This window comes from Vulpes vulpes, chromosome 9 (assembly GCF_048418805.1).
Source record: "Vulpes vulpes isolate BD-2025 chromosome 9, VulVul3, whole genome shotgun sequence".
Lineage (NCBI taxonomy): Eukaryota > Metazoa > Chordata > Mammalia > Carnivora > Canidae > Vulpes > Vulpes vulpes.
Window position 1 is genome coordinate 19167520 of NC_132788.1, and position 18887 is coordinate 19186406.

An 18887-nucleotide genomic window follows, 5' to 3' on the forward strand; every position below is an offset into this window, starting at 1 on the left:
TGCAGGGCAGAAATGTTTGGCATTGGGGGTAATTTACACCCATAATGTAATTAAACAGGAGGCAATTTGCATTCAGATTTGCACATTACAGTATTTTTTTCTGATTATAAAAATTGAAAAAAAAAGAGCTCTGGCAAGCACAGAAGGTTTTTGAGTGTTCTGACAATTAATATTTTAGACAAATGGCATTGGGAAAGAGGACTTTCTAATCCTTTTTCTGGAGGCTTAGCAGTTTGCCAAGAAAATAATAAGCTGTCTGTCAGATATTTTAATACAAGGCATGCTGTGATAAATAACTGTTTTCACCCCACATTATTTTTGCTCAAGTGTATTTATAAGCTTTCTCTGATTCTCACCTATTCATAGGATCTGCCTATAAATAAAGATTTGAAAGGCACAAACCTAACACTCAAAATGGATAAAAATACATTTGTCAAATTAGCAAGGAAATTAGGATTTAGAGTTATTGGAAAAAAAATTCATTGATTATATGTAACACCTGTATTGTGGTGAAAAGAACACAAGATTTGTATGATACTCTTTTCACTACACCGCCTAAAAGACCTCAGAGATTCTGTTCTCTGTGTCTCAGCTTCCGTTTTAAAAAAGAAAACCATAATATCATTTCACTTGGCTGACATGAATATTAAGTAAGATGCGTACAGAAATATGACCAGCATACAACTGGAACTTAATGAAAGCTTACCAAGTTGTTAAAGTCTAAATATGGAGAAAAAGCTGAAGCAGCTACCATTTATTGAGCACTGCTGTAAGACAACTGTGAGAGCATACTAGGATTATTCCCACCACAGTACAGATAAAGAAACTAATGAATGGAAGATATTGGTGGCTATGTCTAAATCCACACAGCTGGGAATTGGTGAAGGTAGTATTTGAACCCAGGGATCTAGATTCTCTAGGTTCTGTAGGGAGGGACCAGGCTATACTAACTCATCCCATAAAGAGTCTTCCCATCCTGTATCTAAATTGATGGAACTTCTGATTTGTACTTTGCTAGATACATCCTTGGTGGCCCTGCGATAAAACATTTGATTTGTGGGGCACCTGACTGACTCAGTTGGAAGAGCATGCAACTCTTGCTCTCAAGGTCATGAGTTCAATCCCCACCTTGGATGTAGAGATTACTTAAATAAATAAAAACTTTAAGTAAAGGGACTTGATTTGTAAAGAAGATGTGGTACACACACACACACACACACACACACACAGAGAGAGACTACAGTATTACTCAGCCATAAAGAAAGAATGAAATCTTGCCATTTGAAACAATGTGGATAGGGCTAGACAGTATAATGCTAAGTGAAATAAGTCAGTCAGAGAAAGAAATACCATATGATTTCACTCATATATAGAATTTAAGAAACAAAACAAATGAGCAAAGAAAAAGAGAGAGAGAGAAACCAAGAAACAGACTCTTAACTATAGAAAACAAGCTGGTGGTTACCAGAGGGGAAGTGTGTAGGGGGATGTGTGAAATAGGGGATGGGGATTAAGGAGGGCACTTGTGATGAGCACAGGATATTTTGAGGATGTGGTGAATCACTGTATTGTACACCAGAAAGTCATACAATACTGTATGTTAACTAGAGTGGAATTAAAATAAAACTTAATTGTATAAGATTTGATTTATATTAAAGGCTAAATGCATATTCACAAAATTACACATACATATAGCTTCTAAAACTGGTAATAAGAAATGGAAATCAAAAAGAGAACAAAGTGAGAGTAATTAGCTCTGTATGATTTATTATGTATGTTACCTCAATCAAGCAACTTTCTCTTTCTGTCACGTCTGTATGCAAGAAAATTTTGTGGGAGAATGGGAGGGATGTCTTGTTAAACACATTCACATACTCAATCACTTGAGAAAAATAATTTTTTCTGTTATCTTGACATTGAACTCTTTGCCTGAAATCAAGCACCCAACAAAATTCTGATTAAATAGATTTATAATCATCTTAGTTTTTAGTGCCAAACCTGGTGAGCGAAAGCACATCAATTTACTTCTCTTTTACCCAGGGCAAAATCTTATTTCTTTGACAAATCTTTAAACTCTTCATGTAAGGGTTATGTGATCAACTTGCCTTTAATCTTTCCTAGCACATGGGGAACATCTACCCCATGTCTACTGCTCTACCAAGCATTATGGAGGTGATGTTAGTCATTGTAATAATAATAGTAGTAATAATATCATTTATTGAGCACAGTCAAATTATCATATATAATATATATGTATAATATATCATGTATAACTTTACAAATACTATTTCATTTAGGGTGCCTGGGTGGCTCAGAGATTGAGCCTTTGCCTTTGTCTCAGGTCGTGATCCTGGGGTCCTGGGATCAAGTCCCGCATCGGGTTCCCTGTAGGGAGCCTGCTTCTCCCTCTGCCTGTGTCTCTGCCTTTCTCTTTCTGTCTCTCATGAATAAATAAATACAATTTTTAAAAAATAGTATTTCATTTAATCTTCAGAATCACACTATGAAATAGGTATCAGTATTATCACTGCTTTACAAATGAAGAAAATGAGACCTGACATGGCTATTTGTCTTATAGGTGTCTTATGGGTTATTTAGAATAGGGCCTTCCCTAGTAGACTAGGAAGCTCAACCACCTGGAAGATTCTTCACTTAGTTACCTCACAGACACCCCAGATTCAGCATGTACAGGGTGGTCCAATTTCCTTACCCTTTAAACTTGATTTTCCTCCCATACTTAACATCATGGGGATTGTGTTAGACTAAATAATGGCCCTTCACCAAATATGTCCACATCTTATTCCCTGGACCTGTGACTACATTACCTTACGTGGCAAAAGAGACTTTGCAGATATGATGAACTTAAGGATCCTATTGTAGACTGAATTGTGCTCTCCTAAAATTCATACATCGAAGCTCTAACCCCAAGTATCCCAGAATATGACTGTATTTCAAGTTGGTGATTAAGTTAAAATAAATGGAGTTGTCAGGGTGGGCCCTAATCCAATCTGACTGGTGGTGTCCTTGTTAAAAGAGAAGATTGGGACACAGAAAAGAGACACCAGACACTGGACATGTGCACACAGAAGGAAGGCCATGTGAGGACACAAGGAGGAGACAGCCATTTGCAAGCAGCCTCAGAGGAAAACCAAACCTGCCAATACCTTGGTCTCAGACCTCTAGCCCCCAGAACTGTGGGAAAATAAATTTCTGTTGTTTAAGCCAGCCAGTCTGTAGTTTCTGTCATGACAACCCTAACTAAAACTAAAAACAGATCCTAGAACAGGGAGATATTGGGGGTGGGGAGATGTAATCACAAGGACCTTATAAGAGGAAGGCAGAAGGGTCAGAGTGTGAGAAGGAGGAAATGTGAGATGGAACAGAGTTCAGAGACGAGAAAAGATGCACCGTTGCTGGCTTCAAAACTAGAGGAAGGAGCCATGTGCCAAGGAATCCAGGCAGCCTCTAGCAGCTGGGAAAGACAAGGAAATAGATTCTCTACTAGAGCTTCCAGAAGGAACACAGCTGGGTCCATCCCTTGATTTTAGCCCACTGAGATTGATGTTAGACTTCTGGCCTCCAAAACTGTAAGATAATAAATTTGTGTTCTTTTCAGTCACTGAGTTTGTAGCAATTTATTACAGCAGCCATGGGGAACAAACACAGGGGATGACATCACCATTCACCTGTTCCTCCAAATCCTGTTCTTTCTCTTGCGGTCCCTGCCTCCCCTCACCCACCTTTCTGAATTCACGGCCTTCCAACAGTCTCATCTGGATTATTGCCACAGCCTCCAAATGTTTTCCCTGCGTCCAGGCCCTTTCATCCTCCAAACTATTCTGCTTCTTTCTGCCAATGTGATTTTTCTTTAAATATTTTATTTATTTATTTGAGACAGAGAGAGAGCACAGACAAGCAGGGGGGTGGGGCAGAGGGAGAGGGGGAAGCAGACTCCCTGCCGAGTGAGGAGCCTCATGCCGGGCTGATCCCAGGACTCAGGGATCATGACCTGAGCCAAAGGCAGATGCTTAACTGACTGAGACACCCAGGTGCCCCACAATGTGATTTTTCTAAATTTTTTTCTTAAATGTTTTAAATGGTTTATGAACAGCTGTAAGTTAAATGCAAAAGTCGTGTCATGACATAGGAAGCCTTCCCTGGTCTCTTTTCTGCATCCACTTCCAGCCTGGGCTACATGTCTCCTATGTCATCAACCTTGGCTATAGGTCATATTTCTATTCCAGGCTACATGTTCCCCTCTCTCTAACCTGGACTGTGTGTCTTTTCTCCAGCCTATGCAACATGATCCCATCTCTCTATCCTTGGTGACAGACATTCCTCTTCAGCCCAGAACTACATGGTTCCCCCTTATTCTAGTCACTTACGTCTTTTTGAGCACACTGTGCTTGCCCTCACATGGTTGCCTTTGGCTGCTTTTCTCCTTTCTTCATCCAGATATCTCTCACTTATACTTCAAAACTTACCTCAAGTATCACCTCCTCCAGAAAGCTCTCTCTGAGGCTCTTCCACCCTATCACCAATTGATTTAGTTGCTCACCCTCCATACTCCCATAGCTAGAGATAGCAGTTCCATACTTCCCCCACAGTAAATATGTCTTTGCTTGCCTGAATCCTCCATTAGACAGCATTTATCCAAGCTGGAACTGTGTCTTTCTTATAATTCTCCAGTGCCCAGTACAATGCCTGATATTGAAGAGACTAGTGTTTGCTGAAAGGAGGTTTTAGGAAAAGAAGTAGAATTTCAATTTACTCATGCACGCAACAGATATTGACTGGCACTCACTATCTGTTCCATCCACCGTGGAACACACAAATATGTGTAAGACTTGATATCTACCACTTAGAATTTTTAAATTTAGTCAGCATTGAGATGTTATTTAAATGTCCAGCAGGTGGTAGCACCTAACTAGATCACAAACACTGAGCTCCAGCCTGAGAGGAAGAATTCATACCTCAAAATAAATAAATAAATAAATAAATAAATAAATAAATAAATAAAGGATTTGGAGAATTGGGAGTTTTGCTAGAACCAGCTCATGGAAACATGAAGGAGACTGGCAACCCAGAAAGTAGAAAGCTCCCATTAATGTGATGTGGGATCTTCAATAAATACCTAAGGACTTCATCGTGACATGAACATGCCTCTTGTTCAAGAAGGTACTCTTAGGGTTTCCAAGGAGGCATCAAGTTTGCAAGGTATATTGAATCTGATAGAAGGAAAGGACCATGTAGGCTAACTAGGGGCAAGAGAAAACAGCAAATTGTATTAAATGACTCACAGAGTCTAAGGAAGAATTTTCATCATTAGACATTCACTTCCTAATAATTTTATGTAATCCATATCCAGAAGCAGACTATTAATGACTAATACAGGATACATGCTATTTCTTTTCAAGGTCAACTTTTGTTCAGGAAAAATGGGAAACAATTCTCTTCTTTGACCCTATCTGGTAAAACAGAAGCCAAGCAGATTTATACGAATGAAAATGGGGTGAGTCAGAGCACTTTATCCCATAAATAACGAAAATGGATTAAGGCTGACTTGTCTCTAGGCAACCTATATACATACAGTCATATAACCCTGATTTTTGTGTATAAAATAGATGATCGAGAGACTCACTTAAAATTATTCATGGCTATCTCTTCCCATTTTAATAGATTTTAAAAGCTGCTTCCTCGCCAGCCATCATTGTAAACCTTTCCTGATGAAGACTGCGGGCCAAGCAATTCCTTCTGCCAAGATTCAAGCACTCATTGTTGGATCTTTCAAAGTAAATTTAGGTTAAAGAGTTTGACATCTACAAAAAATTGTGAATACATAAGGATTATTTTTCTTTTTAATTTGAATGTATATAAATACATATTAGTAAATGAGTGATAATGATGACAAATTAATGTATAGTATGAATTAAAATCTCCTAGAAAATAAACCAAAAGTGCATGTAAAGATGAATGATAGTTATCAGATAAAAGAATAGGTAAAATGATTAGGGATATTTTCCATGGATCATGGGCTAGGATGAATTAGATGTCCTTCAAATTACATAGAAAATTAACTAAGAGGAAAAAAAATAACAAAGACAAGGAACTCAAAAGTTTTCATTTTTTAATATCTTTAATGAAGCCACAAAGCAAGAAATAATGTTCATCTGAAAAAATATAAAAATGTTTTATTTTTATATAAATAGGAAAAAAGTCTGCAAAAGAATGCATAGTGTGTGTCCTAGATTTTCATAACATGACCTGACAGTTACACAATAGCTTTTAAATGAGATTTTTAAGATGGAGTTGTGGCCTTCGAGGCCATGTGACTTCGTGGTGAGGGTCATCCTCCCTCCAGAGTCTGACATTCCTGGATTCATCTCTCAACTCCACAATTGTCTAGCTGTGTGTGGTACTTAGCCTCTCTGTGCTTGCATGTTCAATTTCTTTTTCTACAAAATGGAGATAATAATAACATCACCTAGGGCATCTGGGTAGTGCAGCTGATTGAGCATCAGACTCTTGGTTTCAGCTCAGGTGATGATCTCAGGGTCATGGGATAAAGAGCCTTGAGGGGCTCTGCACTCAGCAAGGATTCTCTGTCCTTCTGCCCCTCCCCCCCATTCTCTCTTTTAGATGAATAAATAAATCTTTTTAAAAAATAAATAATAGTATCACCTCAAAGGGTTGTTGTGATAGTTAAATTAAATAATCCAGTGAAGTCTTGGCACAGTGCTCAGCATCTAGTAAGCACTTAATAAGTACCAATTATTGTTATTGAGATTATTAATATCTTCCTACTTTTAATTTTTTTTTCTCTGTGCTGACAGAGCCTAGATTGGACGTAGTAAGAACTTTTTCTTTTTTATGTTAGCACTAGTATCAAAAAATCTGAATTTTGGTCCTGGCTCCACCACTTATCACATGTGTGCCCTTGGACAAATCTCTTAATTGATTCCACCAACTATAAAAATGGGAAAAGTATTTCTATTCTGCTGTCTACCCCTGCCCCCACCTTGTGCTCATTCCAGATGTGGTAACAAAGTTTTGTTTTAGTTTGCTTCTTTTACGTAAAGCATTATTCACATGTAAAATCTGGTGGTGGCAATGACAATGATGGTTTTAGGATTCAGAGGTACCATTAAATGTAAAAGAATACAGTATTCAGGTCTGACTGGACCAGATTACCGAGCACCACTTCTGACTGTCATATCACCTCCTTCAACTTCATGGTGACCCTCCCCTCAATCAACAAAGAGAGAGAAAGGCAGACAGAAAGAAAGACAGAGAGACAGAAATTAATACTCAGATATTCCTGATCCATCATTATTTCTATCATATTATTAATTATTCTTATTACTTTATCATTCTTGATCTACAGGGCCCATAAAAGTGATGATGTTTTTTAAAACAGGAAATTAAAAATCAAATATTTAACTAGAACCCAAGTAGTCCAGCGTACAATACCACATTCCTTCCTCAAAGATAGCAAATTACATATTCAGATACATTTATTTTACAAAGCAATATTAAAGTATATAAACAGAAAGATCCCACTGATATTTAAATTACAGGGAAAAAAATCAGCAGAAAATACTTAAATAATTGTTTCTCTGCACTTAGTAGATTTCTACACTTAAATATTTGTTAACTTTAACCCAAAAACATGAGTAAAAGTATTCTAAAATAGATGATGCTCTTGGCAATTGCAGTGAAAAGAGACAGATATGACTGTGTGCCCATTTTCTGAGTATTATGAAAGAATACTGTTTTTTGAGAATCACTGAGATTGTGATGGAAGAACGAGTCCTGGGAAAATAAGGCTGAATTATTAGGTGGGGCATTTTTCTGACTTTGCTTTATATCCCTGGGTTTAGCTCTGCTCAGAAATTTGGTCCAAAGATAATAGATCATTGATCTGCTCGAGTTTTACAAAGCTCATTTTAATTAAGAGTTTCTAATAAAAGAATTATGTCTCTTGCTATGGCCTTGGTAAGCTTGGGATAAAATATGCCATAAATATTACATGGCTGTACTGGTGCAAAGTTATGTGCAATGCAGGGTTTGAAAAACTCAAGTGCAGACCATCCACTTTACAGGTAAAGCCAAAGTATTGAATTTAAAAAATGCTGACAATTAATACAGTAGTTTTATTTTGCATCTACTGAACTTTATTTTTAGAATCACTTTTTAGCAAGAGTACCTTAAATACTTTTTTAAAATTCTGAGTCCTCCTCCTCTGGCTTCCACAGGACTGATTCTCTGTGGTGGGGTGAAGGCATTACACAGCAAAAAATTCAGCAAGCTACCTTAAAGCTGAAGCTAAATCTTTCCCTCATAAAATGTGAAATTTCTAGACACAGATTTTGAAACTGTTTAAGCTTATATTTGGAACAATATAAAGATGCAAAATCGTTTTCATTTTTTTAATACTTCAATTAACTTTTCATAAAAAAACAGTCACTGACAGAAATAGAAGGCACTATTCAATGAGTAACAATATTTGGCAAGGGAAGCAAACACCATTTCAGAGCCTAATGTTAGAAAAAGGACACTGTGGTTCAAAGGACTTGTTTTAATCAAAGACAATAGGGGCATGTACATTCACTTTTCCTCATAAGAAACAGGCTTTTTCCCCCGAGGATATTTTTATTTTCACATCTGAAAAAAAAAAAAAAAAACCAGACCAAAAGTCAAAGATGCTTCTAAAGTTTGACATTCCAAGGCTCAAGTAGAAAGAATTATTACAGTTTTCATTTTCCCTTGTGTTCTCACTTCAGGAGAATCAGTCCCTACCTTCCTACAACAATGCCTTAAATAACCAAAAAAAGGATAAATTATAAAGAGTTATTCACCATGAGTTCTAGAATCAGATCCCAGGCAAAAGGATCAAGTTCAAGATATCACAGTAGGTTGGAAGAAAGTTCAGATTATCATCTTAATCTTAGACAGATTCAGCCTACCAATTTGACAGTGGTATCTTCCATCCAGAACAACTTGCTTGATGCTCCATTCCCACATCCCAGCCTCCTTGCATTTGTGTACATCAAAAAGTATTCTTTTAAATGTAAGGAAGAAAATACTCAACTCCTCATTTTTCTAACATTTTTTAGTTCAATGAATAAACCTTTTAATGCAAAGGATATATCTCCCATCATCCTTAGATAAGACCTCAGAATAGCCATCTCTTAACTACAAAGTTAATAATCTTTGCAGTTTACCTACTGAAGGAACACATAGCATGCTCTGTATTTCCCTATGAAGTGATTCAAAATACACTGTAGCTCATGGTACAACAATCTAGAGACAATTTAATTTAAAAAGTCTTACATCTAAATCATATCTGTAATTTCCCTATTTAGGATAAATTACAAAGGTATCATAGTCAAACTCAACAGTGTTGTCAATTCAGATAAATCCTCATGCTTTTTTTCTCATTAATGGTTTCAGAAGATTCCGTAGCCTTAGTGTCATTAGGGTAAAAAATGCAAAACGTTACCTTTCTTTCTATGAAAAACATGAGGGTGGTAAATGATCTTTAAAAATATGAGACAAAGAAGGAAAAAACGAATGTTATGGCTTTCTTTTAAAAGTTTCTATAGTAAGTTCACTGATGAGCATAACCTTCAAGTCACCTTCAGAAAGAGTGATGAAAGTAAAAAGTCCAATATAAAATATTTCAGTCAATGTGAAATTGGACCAGTCATTTTTTCCCATAAGCCATGGGAACTTTTTCCATGAATAAGGCGACTGATATAATTCTCTCTGTGCTATCCTGTTGTGACCAGGCTCAACAATACTTCATATGACACCGAAGTTACAATTTTAAGATATAGTCACTGACTGTATTTAGCCCGAGTAACTGGCCGGTATTTTGTTTGTACGCAGTGCTTTCCTCCTTCTGTAACCAGCTGGAAGCTTAACAATTTCTGAGCTAGTTTAGATACAAGGCAAAACAGGCTAATTGTGAAGTTAGACATGTGTTTCCTTGTAAATGTCTCTCTGCAGAGTCATCTCATTTTTAAAACCCTGAAGACAACTCACAGCAGCAGCCTGCCTGTTAACCATTTGCTCTCACTGCAGAAAGTCCTCAAAGCGCAAATCCAACATAAAACTCCAAAGGGTTTTTAATTTTTTTTTTTAATAAAAGCAGAAAGTAGTAAGTAACTAAGGCAGAATTACTGCATAATTAGCATTTGGCCTTATCTGATGTCCTCTTTCCAACCTGGAGATTGGCAGTACTTTACAGAAGGGCAGGAAAATTTCTTTCTCTTTTCCTTTACGTATCCATCAGATACCAGAAAAAAAAAATCCCCTCTTTTCTCTCATCTTCACAAGTCTAATCCCCTTACTCTGTCATCTGCCTTTCCCAACAGCTTGAGACATGGGCTCTCCTTGCCTAAAAGATAACCTGTCACTCAACAAACTAGAACATCCTTCCCCCACACAGCCTGCAATGCTGCAGTTTCACATTAATGAGCTAAAAGTAACTCCTTAAATTAACCCCTTCTATTATAAAATACAAATGGGCCAAGAGATCTGGTAAAAATAAAAGATAAAAATAAAAACCTCTAGAAACTTACTGATTGACATGACCACGTCATTTAAAAAAAAAAAAAAGACTAGAGAAAGCATGCTGTGAAAGGAGTATATTTAGGTCTGGACTCTCTGCTTTTCACAAGCGGTGATTTCTTCTCAGCCACACCAAGCATTTCATATGCAATCATTTGTGCCCGTGGCCCCAGCAAACTCAGTCATTAGTCTTACACTCTGCTCTTCACTTTGTCTTGCAGGATTCTGAACTTTTTTCACCCTGAATTACCCCAAAGCACTATGTACAATAGAAGGGCATTTTTACCAGTTACTAGTGCACCAGACCATCAGGAAGTCTGTGTAGATTGTTTGCTGAAATAAACATGTTTAAAGCTATGGAAAATCTATCCCAAATCAGTCATTAATATCTAAATGGGGAAATACATTTTAATTGAAAGAAAAAAAAAAAACACCTGGTTTCATTCAAGGTTGTGGTGAACCTGTTTGGCGACTTTTAAATTAATTTTAAATTAATTCAGGTGCTCTCCAATCACCGCAGTTACATACAGGGAGTACTGAACACAATGATGACAAAGCAATTGTTTGTGTTCAAACTTCTCACAAACTATATTCCCCTGGACTTTTCTCCTCAGCATATTTCAAATCCTCCTTTCCAAGGAATATTTGACCTTCAAATTTCAGTCCTTTTATCTCTTGATCACTTGCGTCTACCATATGTTAGAAAGCTCACACTGGGCTGCAAGTACATTATTTCTGTTACCTGACTTTAATGAATTTTTAGTTGTTTTCAAAATCTGCAATCGGTTCATTGTGCCAACTCTGCATTGCAGAGAAATCTTAGTGTTTGATTCCAGCTTGGCCCCTGCAAACAGAGTCACTACAAACAGGCTTTAGTTGTATTTACTCTGGGAGAAGAGGGGTAAGGAAACCCCCGCCAACCTCACAGGCTCGGCAGGGTGACGAGCCCCCAGGGCACCCGAGTCTCTCCCGGCTCGCGGCCTGGGCGCTGTCCTTGGTGCTGCCGGCGCCATAGCGAGCACAAGCGCCTTACCTTCTGCCCCCGCGGAAGCTGCGGACGTCCCCCAAACGTTAAGCAGAGTGTAGCGCCACATCCCACTTTTAATACAAATAACTACCCAGGCCCATCCTCTTTGTCCCCTTCCCGAAGCCTTCAGGCCGACTGTTCTTCAAAGTCTTTTTTTTTTTTTTTTTCCTTCTTCTTCTTCTTCTTCTAGGCCCAACTCTGTGCTAGTGCTCATCTGGGGCTGCTTTAAAAGGAGGAGTGGGGGAAGGGGAGGGAGGCGAGGGGAAAAGAGGATGGGGGAGGGGAGGAAAGTAGGGGGAGGGGAGGAAGGAGAAGGGGAGAAGGAAAGGATGGAGAGGGGGAAAAAAGGGGTCCAGGAGGGAGGGGCTCAGTGAGCGGGACTAAAGGCTGAAAGTGGAGTGGGAGAGCGAAGAGATGCCCGAAAGGAGGGAAAGAGATGGGCACAGAAGATGAGTAAAGAAAAAAAAGTAATGGAGAAAGGGCAAAAGAGGAAAAGAGAGCCGCGGGTGGCCAGGGGGTCGGGAGAAGAGCTGCCCGACGTGGCTGAAGAGTGACTAGACAAAGAAAGGGCGTTGGGTGCACACTCGCGCCGAGGGTGCACGATGCAGTCCGAAGGCGAAGGGAAATGGAGAGAGGGGGCTTGATGGGCGACAAGTGGTCTGGGGCAGAGAGGAGCGTTGGGGGAGGGGCCGGGGCCCGGGCCGGGCAGCCAAGCCCGGGGTCCGATGCGGCGCGGGCCCACGTGGAGCTGGCGCTGAATCACCGCTGGGCTGCCCGTACCCCCCTCGGCTCCCCCGGCCCGGGGCCCGCAGTCCCCGCCTCCTCGGCCGCCGCCTCCACGGGGCGGGGCCCTGGCCCGGGACCAGCCGCCGCGGCTATAAATGGGCTGCGGCGAGCCCAGCAGAGCGCTGTGACAGCCACACGCCCCGAGGCCTCCAAGATGAGCTACACGTTGGACTCGCTGGGCAACCCGTCCGCCTACCGGCGGGTCACCGAGACCCGCTCCAGCTTCAGCCGCGTCAGCGGCTCCCCGTCCAGCGGCTTCCGCTCGCAGTCGTGGTCCCGCGGCTCGCCCAGCACCGTGTCCTCCTCCTACAAGCGCAGCGCGCTCGCCCCGCGCCTCGCCTACAGCTCGGCTATGCTCAGCTCCGCCGAGAGCAGCCTCGACTTCAGCCAGTCCTCGTCGCTGCTCAACGGCGGCTCCGGGCCGGGCGGAGACTACAAGCTGTCCCGCTCCAACGAGAAGGAACAGCTGCAGGGGCTGAACGACCGCTTCGCGGGCTACATCGAGAAGGTGCACTACCTGGAGCAGCAGAACAAGGAGATCGAGGCGGAGATCCAGGCGCTGCGGCAGAAGCAGGCCTCGCACGCCCAGCTGGGCGACGCGTACGACCAGGAGATCCGCGAGCTGCGCGCCACCCTCGAGCTGGTGAACCACGAGAAGGCTCAGGTGCAGCTGGACTCGGACCACCTGGAGGAAGACATCCACCGGCTCAAGGAGCGCTTCGAGGAGGAGGCACGGCTGCGCGACGACACCGAGGCGGCCATCCGCGCGCTGCGCAAGGACATCGAGGAGGCGTCGCTGGTCAAGGTGGAGCTGGACAAGAAGGTGCAGTCGCTGCAGGACGAGGTGGCCTTCCTGCGGAGCAACCACGAGGAGGAGGTGGCCGACCTGCTGGCGCAGATCCAGGCGTCGCACATCACGGTGGAGCGCAAAGACTACCTGAAGACAGACATCTCGTCGGCGCTGAAGGAGATCCGCTCCCAGCTCGAATGCCACTCGGACCAGAACATGCACCAGGCCGAAGAGTGGTTTAAGTGCCGCTACGCCAAGCTGACCGAGGCGGCCGAGCAGAACAAGGAGGCCATCCGCTCCGCCAAGGAGGAGATCGCCGAGTACCGGCGCCAGCTGCAGTCCAAGAGCATCGAGCTCGAGTCGGTGCGCGGCACCAAGGAGTCCCTGGAGCGGCAGCTCAGCGACATCGAGGAGCGCCATAACCACGATCTCAGCAGCTACCAGGTAGGGACCGCGGCTGCGCGGCCGGGCCTGCGCCAGCGCCAGCGCCGCGCGCCCCCGGCGCTCGGGCACGCGACCCGGCGGGCTCTCCGCCGCGCTCCCTGGCGGCCGCCGAGCGAGGCAGGGGCGCCCCGCGTCCCCGCCCCCGCTCCTCCCCCGCCCGGCGCCTCGGGCTCCCCGCGAGCCCCGCCCGCTCGCAAAGGGCGGCTTCTCGCGCGCTCGGGAGTTCTGGTCTTCCGCAGGCGGGTAGGGCGCACGGTCGGGTGGTGGGCGCAGCGGCACCTGTGCAGCATCGCGCACAGGTGGCTGGTGCAGCATCGCGCGTGTTCTCAACTTTTCTGGCCCGTGGGCACAACTCAGCCCGAAAGGGCTCGGAGGCGAGAGGCCCGATGGGCGCACAGGTTCTCCCCAAACACGTTTGTTTCCTGGAGTCTTACTGACTGCATGGGGCTGTGCCCCGGGAATCTCCTCCTGTCCAGCTGATCCTGTTCCTTTGTGCATTCGATGAGTTCCTCCGTGGTTTTCGTGTTTGTGTTTTTTAAGGGGCCGGAAGCTACCGGGGTTTGCAGAACTGGAGGGAAGTGGGGGGAGGGGGTGGCAAGTGGTTTTGCAGAGCGACGTCGGCTGGCGGAGGGATGAGCCTCTCTGGCTGTGTCTATTTCAGGACACCATCCAGCAGTTGGAAAATGAGCTTCGGGGCACAAAGTGGGAAATGGCTCGTCATTTGCGAGAATACCAGGACCTCCTCAACGTCAAGATGGCTCTGGATATTGAGATCGCGGCGTACAGGTACTGTGCTCACCACCCACCCGGCGGGAACACTTACCGCACTGCGGAGGCTGTGCCTGCCCACAGGACCCCCATCACTTGAGTTCAAGCAAGCAGGTGGCAGGGATCTTAAGTCAGGGCCTGGCTTGCTTTCTTAATTAAAACAAAACCAAACAAGGAAAAAAAAAAAAACTATTCTGAAGAACTGTAAATGTGGTTCCACTACTCCATACAGATTTAAAGGGTAAACATTCACTAAAATAGGTATCTAGACACAGTGTTTTGAGGGAGGGCGCCGATTACGCTTGAACTTTTTTTATTTTAGTGAGAGATGTTTTCCAACTGTTTGAAACAAAAACGGAATTTTAGTTCTTAATATTTCATGCAGTGCTTTCAGCTTTTCGACTTTATAATGTCAAGGACAGATTCCAGGACATTCAATGTCTCTGTTTCTCTGTTACAGCTTACTATTGCCATCATCTGGCTGAGAAAGGCCATAGATTGATAGGATGGAGAGATAGATGATAGATAGATAGATAGATAGATAGATAGGTAGATGATAGAATATATTAGATATATTAGATAGAATAGAGAGAGGGAGAGGAGAGAGAGAAAATATGTGTATTCTGTTTTATGTAGATTTATATCTACAGACCCAGATATTCAACCAGAGAGAGAAAACAAAACAAAACAAACAAACAAACAAACAAAAACAGATTATAGCTCTGCTAACTGATGTCACCTTACTGTTGACTAACTTCACAGGAGAAAATCCTCGACTAAACAGTTTTTCTACCTCCAAAAGGTCATCATTGTAACATTGCAGGAATAGATTACATTCAGAGCTATCTCTTTTTTTTTTTTTCAGGAAAGTTGAATACTTATATTAAATAGACACTTTATGATTAAAATTGCAGACCAGTCTATAACTTGATATACCCGAAATTCTGGTATATACTAAACACTTTTCTAGATTTGTCGAACGTTATATTTGCTAAAAGAAATTTAGTGGCGATCCTGAAAGTCCAAATGCTCAGGAAGGTCACTAAGACTTTTTTGACCATGGGAGAGCTTTTCAGCATATTCATGGTGCAGCAAATAGACTGCTGCAGAGCTGAGATTCGGTGCTGGGTGGGGTGTGTGAATGGACTATTGGGTGTGGTCAGTCGCTGCGGCAGGTGACTGACTGGTGGTCCATGAGAATCTCTGGATATGATACCTTGGATGAGTGAAATGATAACAGGCATTACACTGGCTTAACGGAATCTTTTATTCATGTGATTCTTTTTGCTGAAAGGTGTTTGCTGCATTACCCATAACATAATGAAACTCAGAAGGCCACAGAGATCTTAATTATGTCTTGTCTTTTTTTGACTTGATCCTTAGAAAACTACTGGAGGGTGAAGAGACCAGATTTAGCACATTTGCAGGAAGCATCACTGGACCGCTGTATACACACCGACAGCCCTCAGTCACAATATCCAGTAAGATTCAGAAAACCAAGGTAGAGGCTCCTAAGCTAAAGGTCCAACACAAATTTGTCGAGGAGATCATAGAGGAAACCAAAGTGGAAGATGAGAAATCAGAAATGGAAGATGCCCTGACAGCCATTGCAGAGGAGCTGGCAGTGTCCATGAAAGAAGAGAAGGAAGAAGAGGCAGAAGAAAAGGAAGAGGAGCAAGCCGAAGAAGAAGTGGTAGCTACCAAAAAGTCTCCAGTGAAAGCGGCTGCCCCTGAACTTAAAGAGGAGGAAGAAGGTGAAAAGGAGGAAGAGGAAGGCCAAGAGGAAGAAGAGGAGGAAGAGGAGGGGGCTAAATCAGACCAAGCTGAAGAAGGAGGATCCGAGAAGGAAGGTTCTAGTGAAAAAGAAGAAGGCGAACAGGAGGAAGAAGGAGAAACGGAGGCCGAAGGTGAAGGAGAGGAAGCCGAAGCTAAGGAAGAAAAGAAAATTGAAGAAAAAGGTGAAGAGGTGGCTCCCAAGGAGGAGCCGGTGGCAGAAGCCAAGGTGGAAAAACCAGAGAAAGCCAAGTCTCCCATGCCAAAATCCCCAGTGGAAGAGGTAAAGCCAAAAGCCGAAGCTGGAGCTGAGAAAGGCGAACAGAAAAAGGAAGAAGAGAAAGTGGAGGAAGAAAAGAAAGAAGAAGCAAAGGAATCTCCCAAGGAAGAGAAGGTGGAGAAAAAGGAGGAGAAGCCAAAAGAAGTGCCCGAGAAGAAGAAGGCAGAGTCCCCAGTCAAGGAGGAAGTGGTGGAGGAGGTGAGCACCGTCACCAAATCAGTAAAGGTGAGCTTGGAGAAAGATGCCAAAGAGGAGAAGCCACAGCCACAGGAGAAGGAGAAAGAGAAGGAGAAGGCAGAAGAGGAGGGAGGAAGTGAGGAGGAAGGTGGTGACCAGGGTTCCAAGGAATCCAGGAAGGAAGACATAGCGGTAAATGGGGAGGTGGAAGGAAAGGAGGAAGAGCAGGAAACTAAGGAGAAAGGCAGTGGGGGAGAAGAGGAGAAAGGGGTTGTCACCAATGGGCTTGACTTAAGCCCAGCCGATGAAAAGAAGGGGGGAGACAGAGGTGAGGAAAAAGTGGTGGTGACCAAAAAGATAGAAAAAATCACCAGTGAGGGGGGCGATGGTGCTACCAAATACATCACTAAATCTGTAACCGTCACTCAAAAGGTCGAAGAGCATGAAGAGACCTTTGAGGAGAAGCTAGTGTCTACCAAAAAGGTAGAGAAGGTCACTTCACACGCCATAGTAAAGGAAGTCACCCAGAGTGACTAACATTTGAGTCCATTGCAAAAGGTTAAGCCATATGACAATTTTAATATGCATGTGATTGACAGCTTCAAAACAGAACGGGTTCTCCCATGGGGGCTCCAGACATTGTATTTTACTTTGTGCAATATGAGGGAACTGCATGCAAGCTCAGGGTGCTCCCTCCTCAGTCTTTGGGTGATTAAAATGCATGATACTGTATGTACCTGGGGAGTTGGCCAATTTCCTAAGCTGTTGGAAGGGGGGCACTCAAGGGGGGGATGTCTTGAGATGTATTATGCAAAGAACCAACTGAGCCAAAAATAATAAATGAAACACAGAACTCTCTTAGCCTTAAGAAAGCTATATATGAATAATTATGTTTACCTCACTGGTGCATTTAAAAAGGACTTTTGTTCATGGGAGAACCTCGTTGACATGCACAGTTTGCAACCTTTCGTTGATTGATGTTAAACGTCACAGCAGTAATTGCTCAATAAAGGTCATATTGGAAACATAGTCGATTATATGGTGTCTCATCATTTCAAAGTGAAATCTCCACTCCCTGACCCTTTCTTTTCCCACAGTGGACTATTCAGGGGGTTATAAGTGATCTGCATTTCTGATCATTATTTCCTTGGGGGGCATCACTGAGAAGACATAATCGCCAAAAACATGTTCAGGTGTCTGAATCTTATTTAGCCCAACACACACCTCAAAATTTTAAATTTATATTTTTCAAATAAAAATGAAAGCATCAGATAAAAAAAGCAAGATTAGTGGGATAAAAGTCTTCATATCCAAATGTTTTGACCCCAAACCAAAACCCAGAGAGCCTAAAAGTGAGAGGGACAACAGAAAAGTCAAAACTTGTTTCTTGGAGTTGGGACACGAAGGAATTCATGGCATTTCTAACAATGTGTCCAGAAAAAGCAGGACTGAAATCATCAGCCATACTAACAAAAAAATAACCAGACTCTGATGCATGGTTCCAGTTCAAACACAAATATACAAAAAAAAAAAAAAAACACAAATATAGACATGTGTGTGCATACATGTGCGCGTGCACACACACACACACACACACCTTTAATGCAGCAATGATCCTTGATTTGATTGACAGAGATTTATACTTTTGCTGTTTTACTAACTGGGGAAAAGATAATGTCAAAAATAAAATACTTCACTCAGAAAAAGAAAAACAGTTTTCTCTGATACAGGCAAAGAAGTGTTTTTAGCTTTGAAAAAAAAAAAAAAAAAAAGCCTGACCTTGAACAAGGAAATAATACCACTCCCTCTTCAAAATGTATCTGTTGTAGACCTTTAAGACCATTAGTAACTTACTATTTAATGTTTTATTCATTTCAAGTCCATATTTTTTCTTATCAGTCAGATCATCCCAATAATATAATCTTTGATGCTCTTTTTAAATGGCTTTTCAAGGTACCCCAATTTTAATTCCTAACCGCACCCAGGAAGCTTATTACTAACGTCAATATTTGTAATGATGCTTCGCAACCATTAGCCATTTGCCAAGCTTCACAATTCTTACTGTATCTGCATATCATTTGCAGTGTATTTACGTTTTCCTTTAAAAACTCATGTTTAATGTTAAAACATAAATTTTTCTGAAGCAACGACATCCAAGGTAAAAGAGAATTTTCAAATTTAATCAGCAAAAACTTACTCTAGTTACATAGAATTGAAAATTTTTTAAACAGCATATTGGAAAAATTCAGGACAGCTCCTAAGATGGA

The 18887-nt window shown here is 42.2% G+C and overlaps 1 protein-coding gene across 1 annotated transcript; it reads left to right on the forward strand.

Annotated features, from left to right (window-relative positions):
• Positions 1-12255: 12255 nt before the first annotated feature.
• Positions 12256-17649, forward strand: NEFM (neurofilament medium chain). Its single transcript, XM_026007911.2, has 3 exons — positions 12256-13622; positions 14284-14408; positions 15774-17649. The coding sequence occupies exons 1-3, from the start codon at positions 12543-12545 to the stop codon at positions 17155-17157; spliced, it is 2589 nt and encodes an 862-aa protein (XP_025863696.2). The 5' UTR covers positions 12256-12542; the 3' UTR covers positions 17158-17649.
• Positions 17650-18887: the final 1238 nt, after the last annotated feature.

Excerpts from the sequence above, each read along its gene's own strand:
- NEFM (XM_026007911.2), top strand. The coding sequence starts at position 12,543 with ATGAGCTACACGTTGGACTCGCTGGGCAACCCGTCCGCCTACCGGCGG. Across the intron at positions 13,623-14,283 it reads ACGATCTCAGCAGCTACCAG|GACACCATCCAGCAGTTGGA; the intron begins GTAGGGACCGCG and ends TGTCTATTTCAG. Across the intron at positions 14,409-15,773 it reads ATTGAGATCGCGGCGTACAG|AAAACTACTGGAGGGTGAAG; the intron begins GTACTGTGCTCA and ends CTTGATCCTTAG.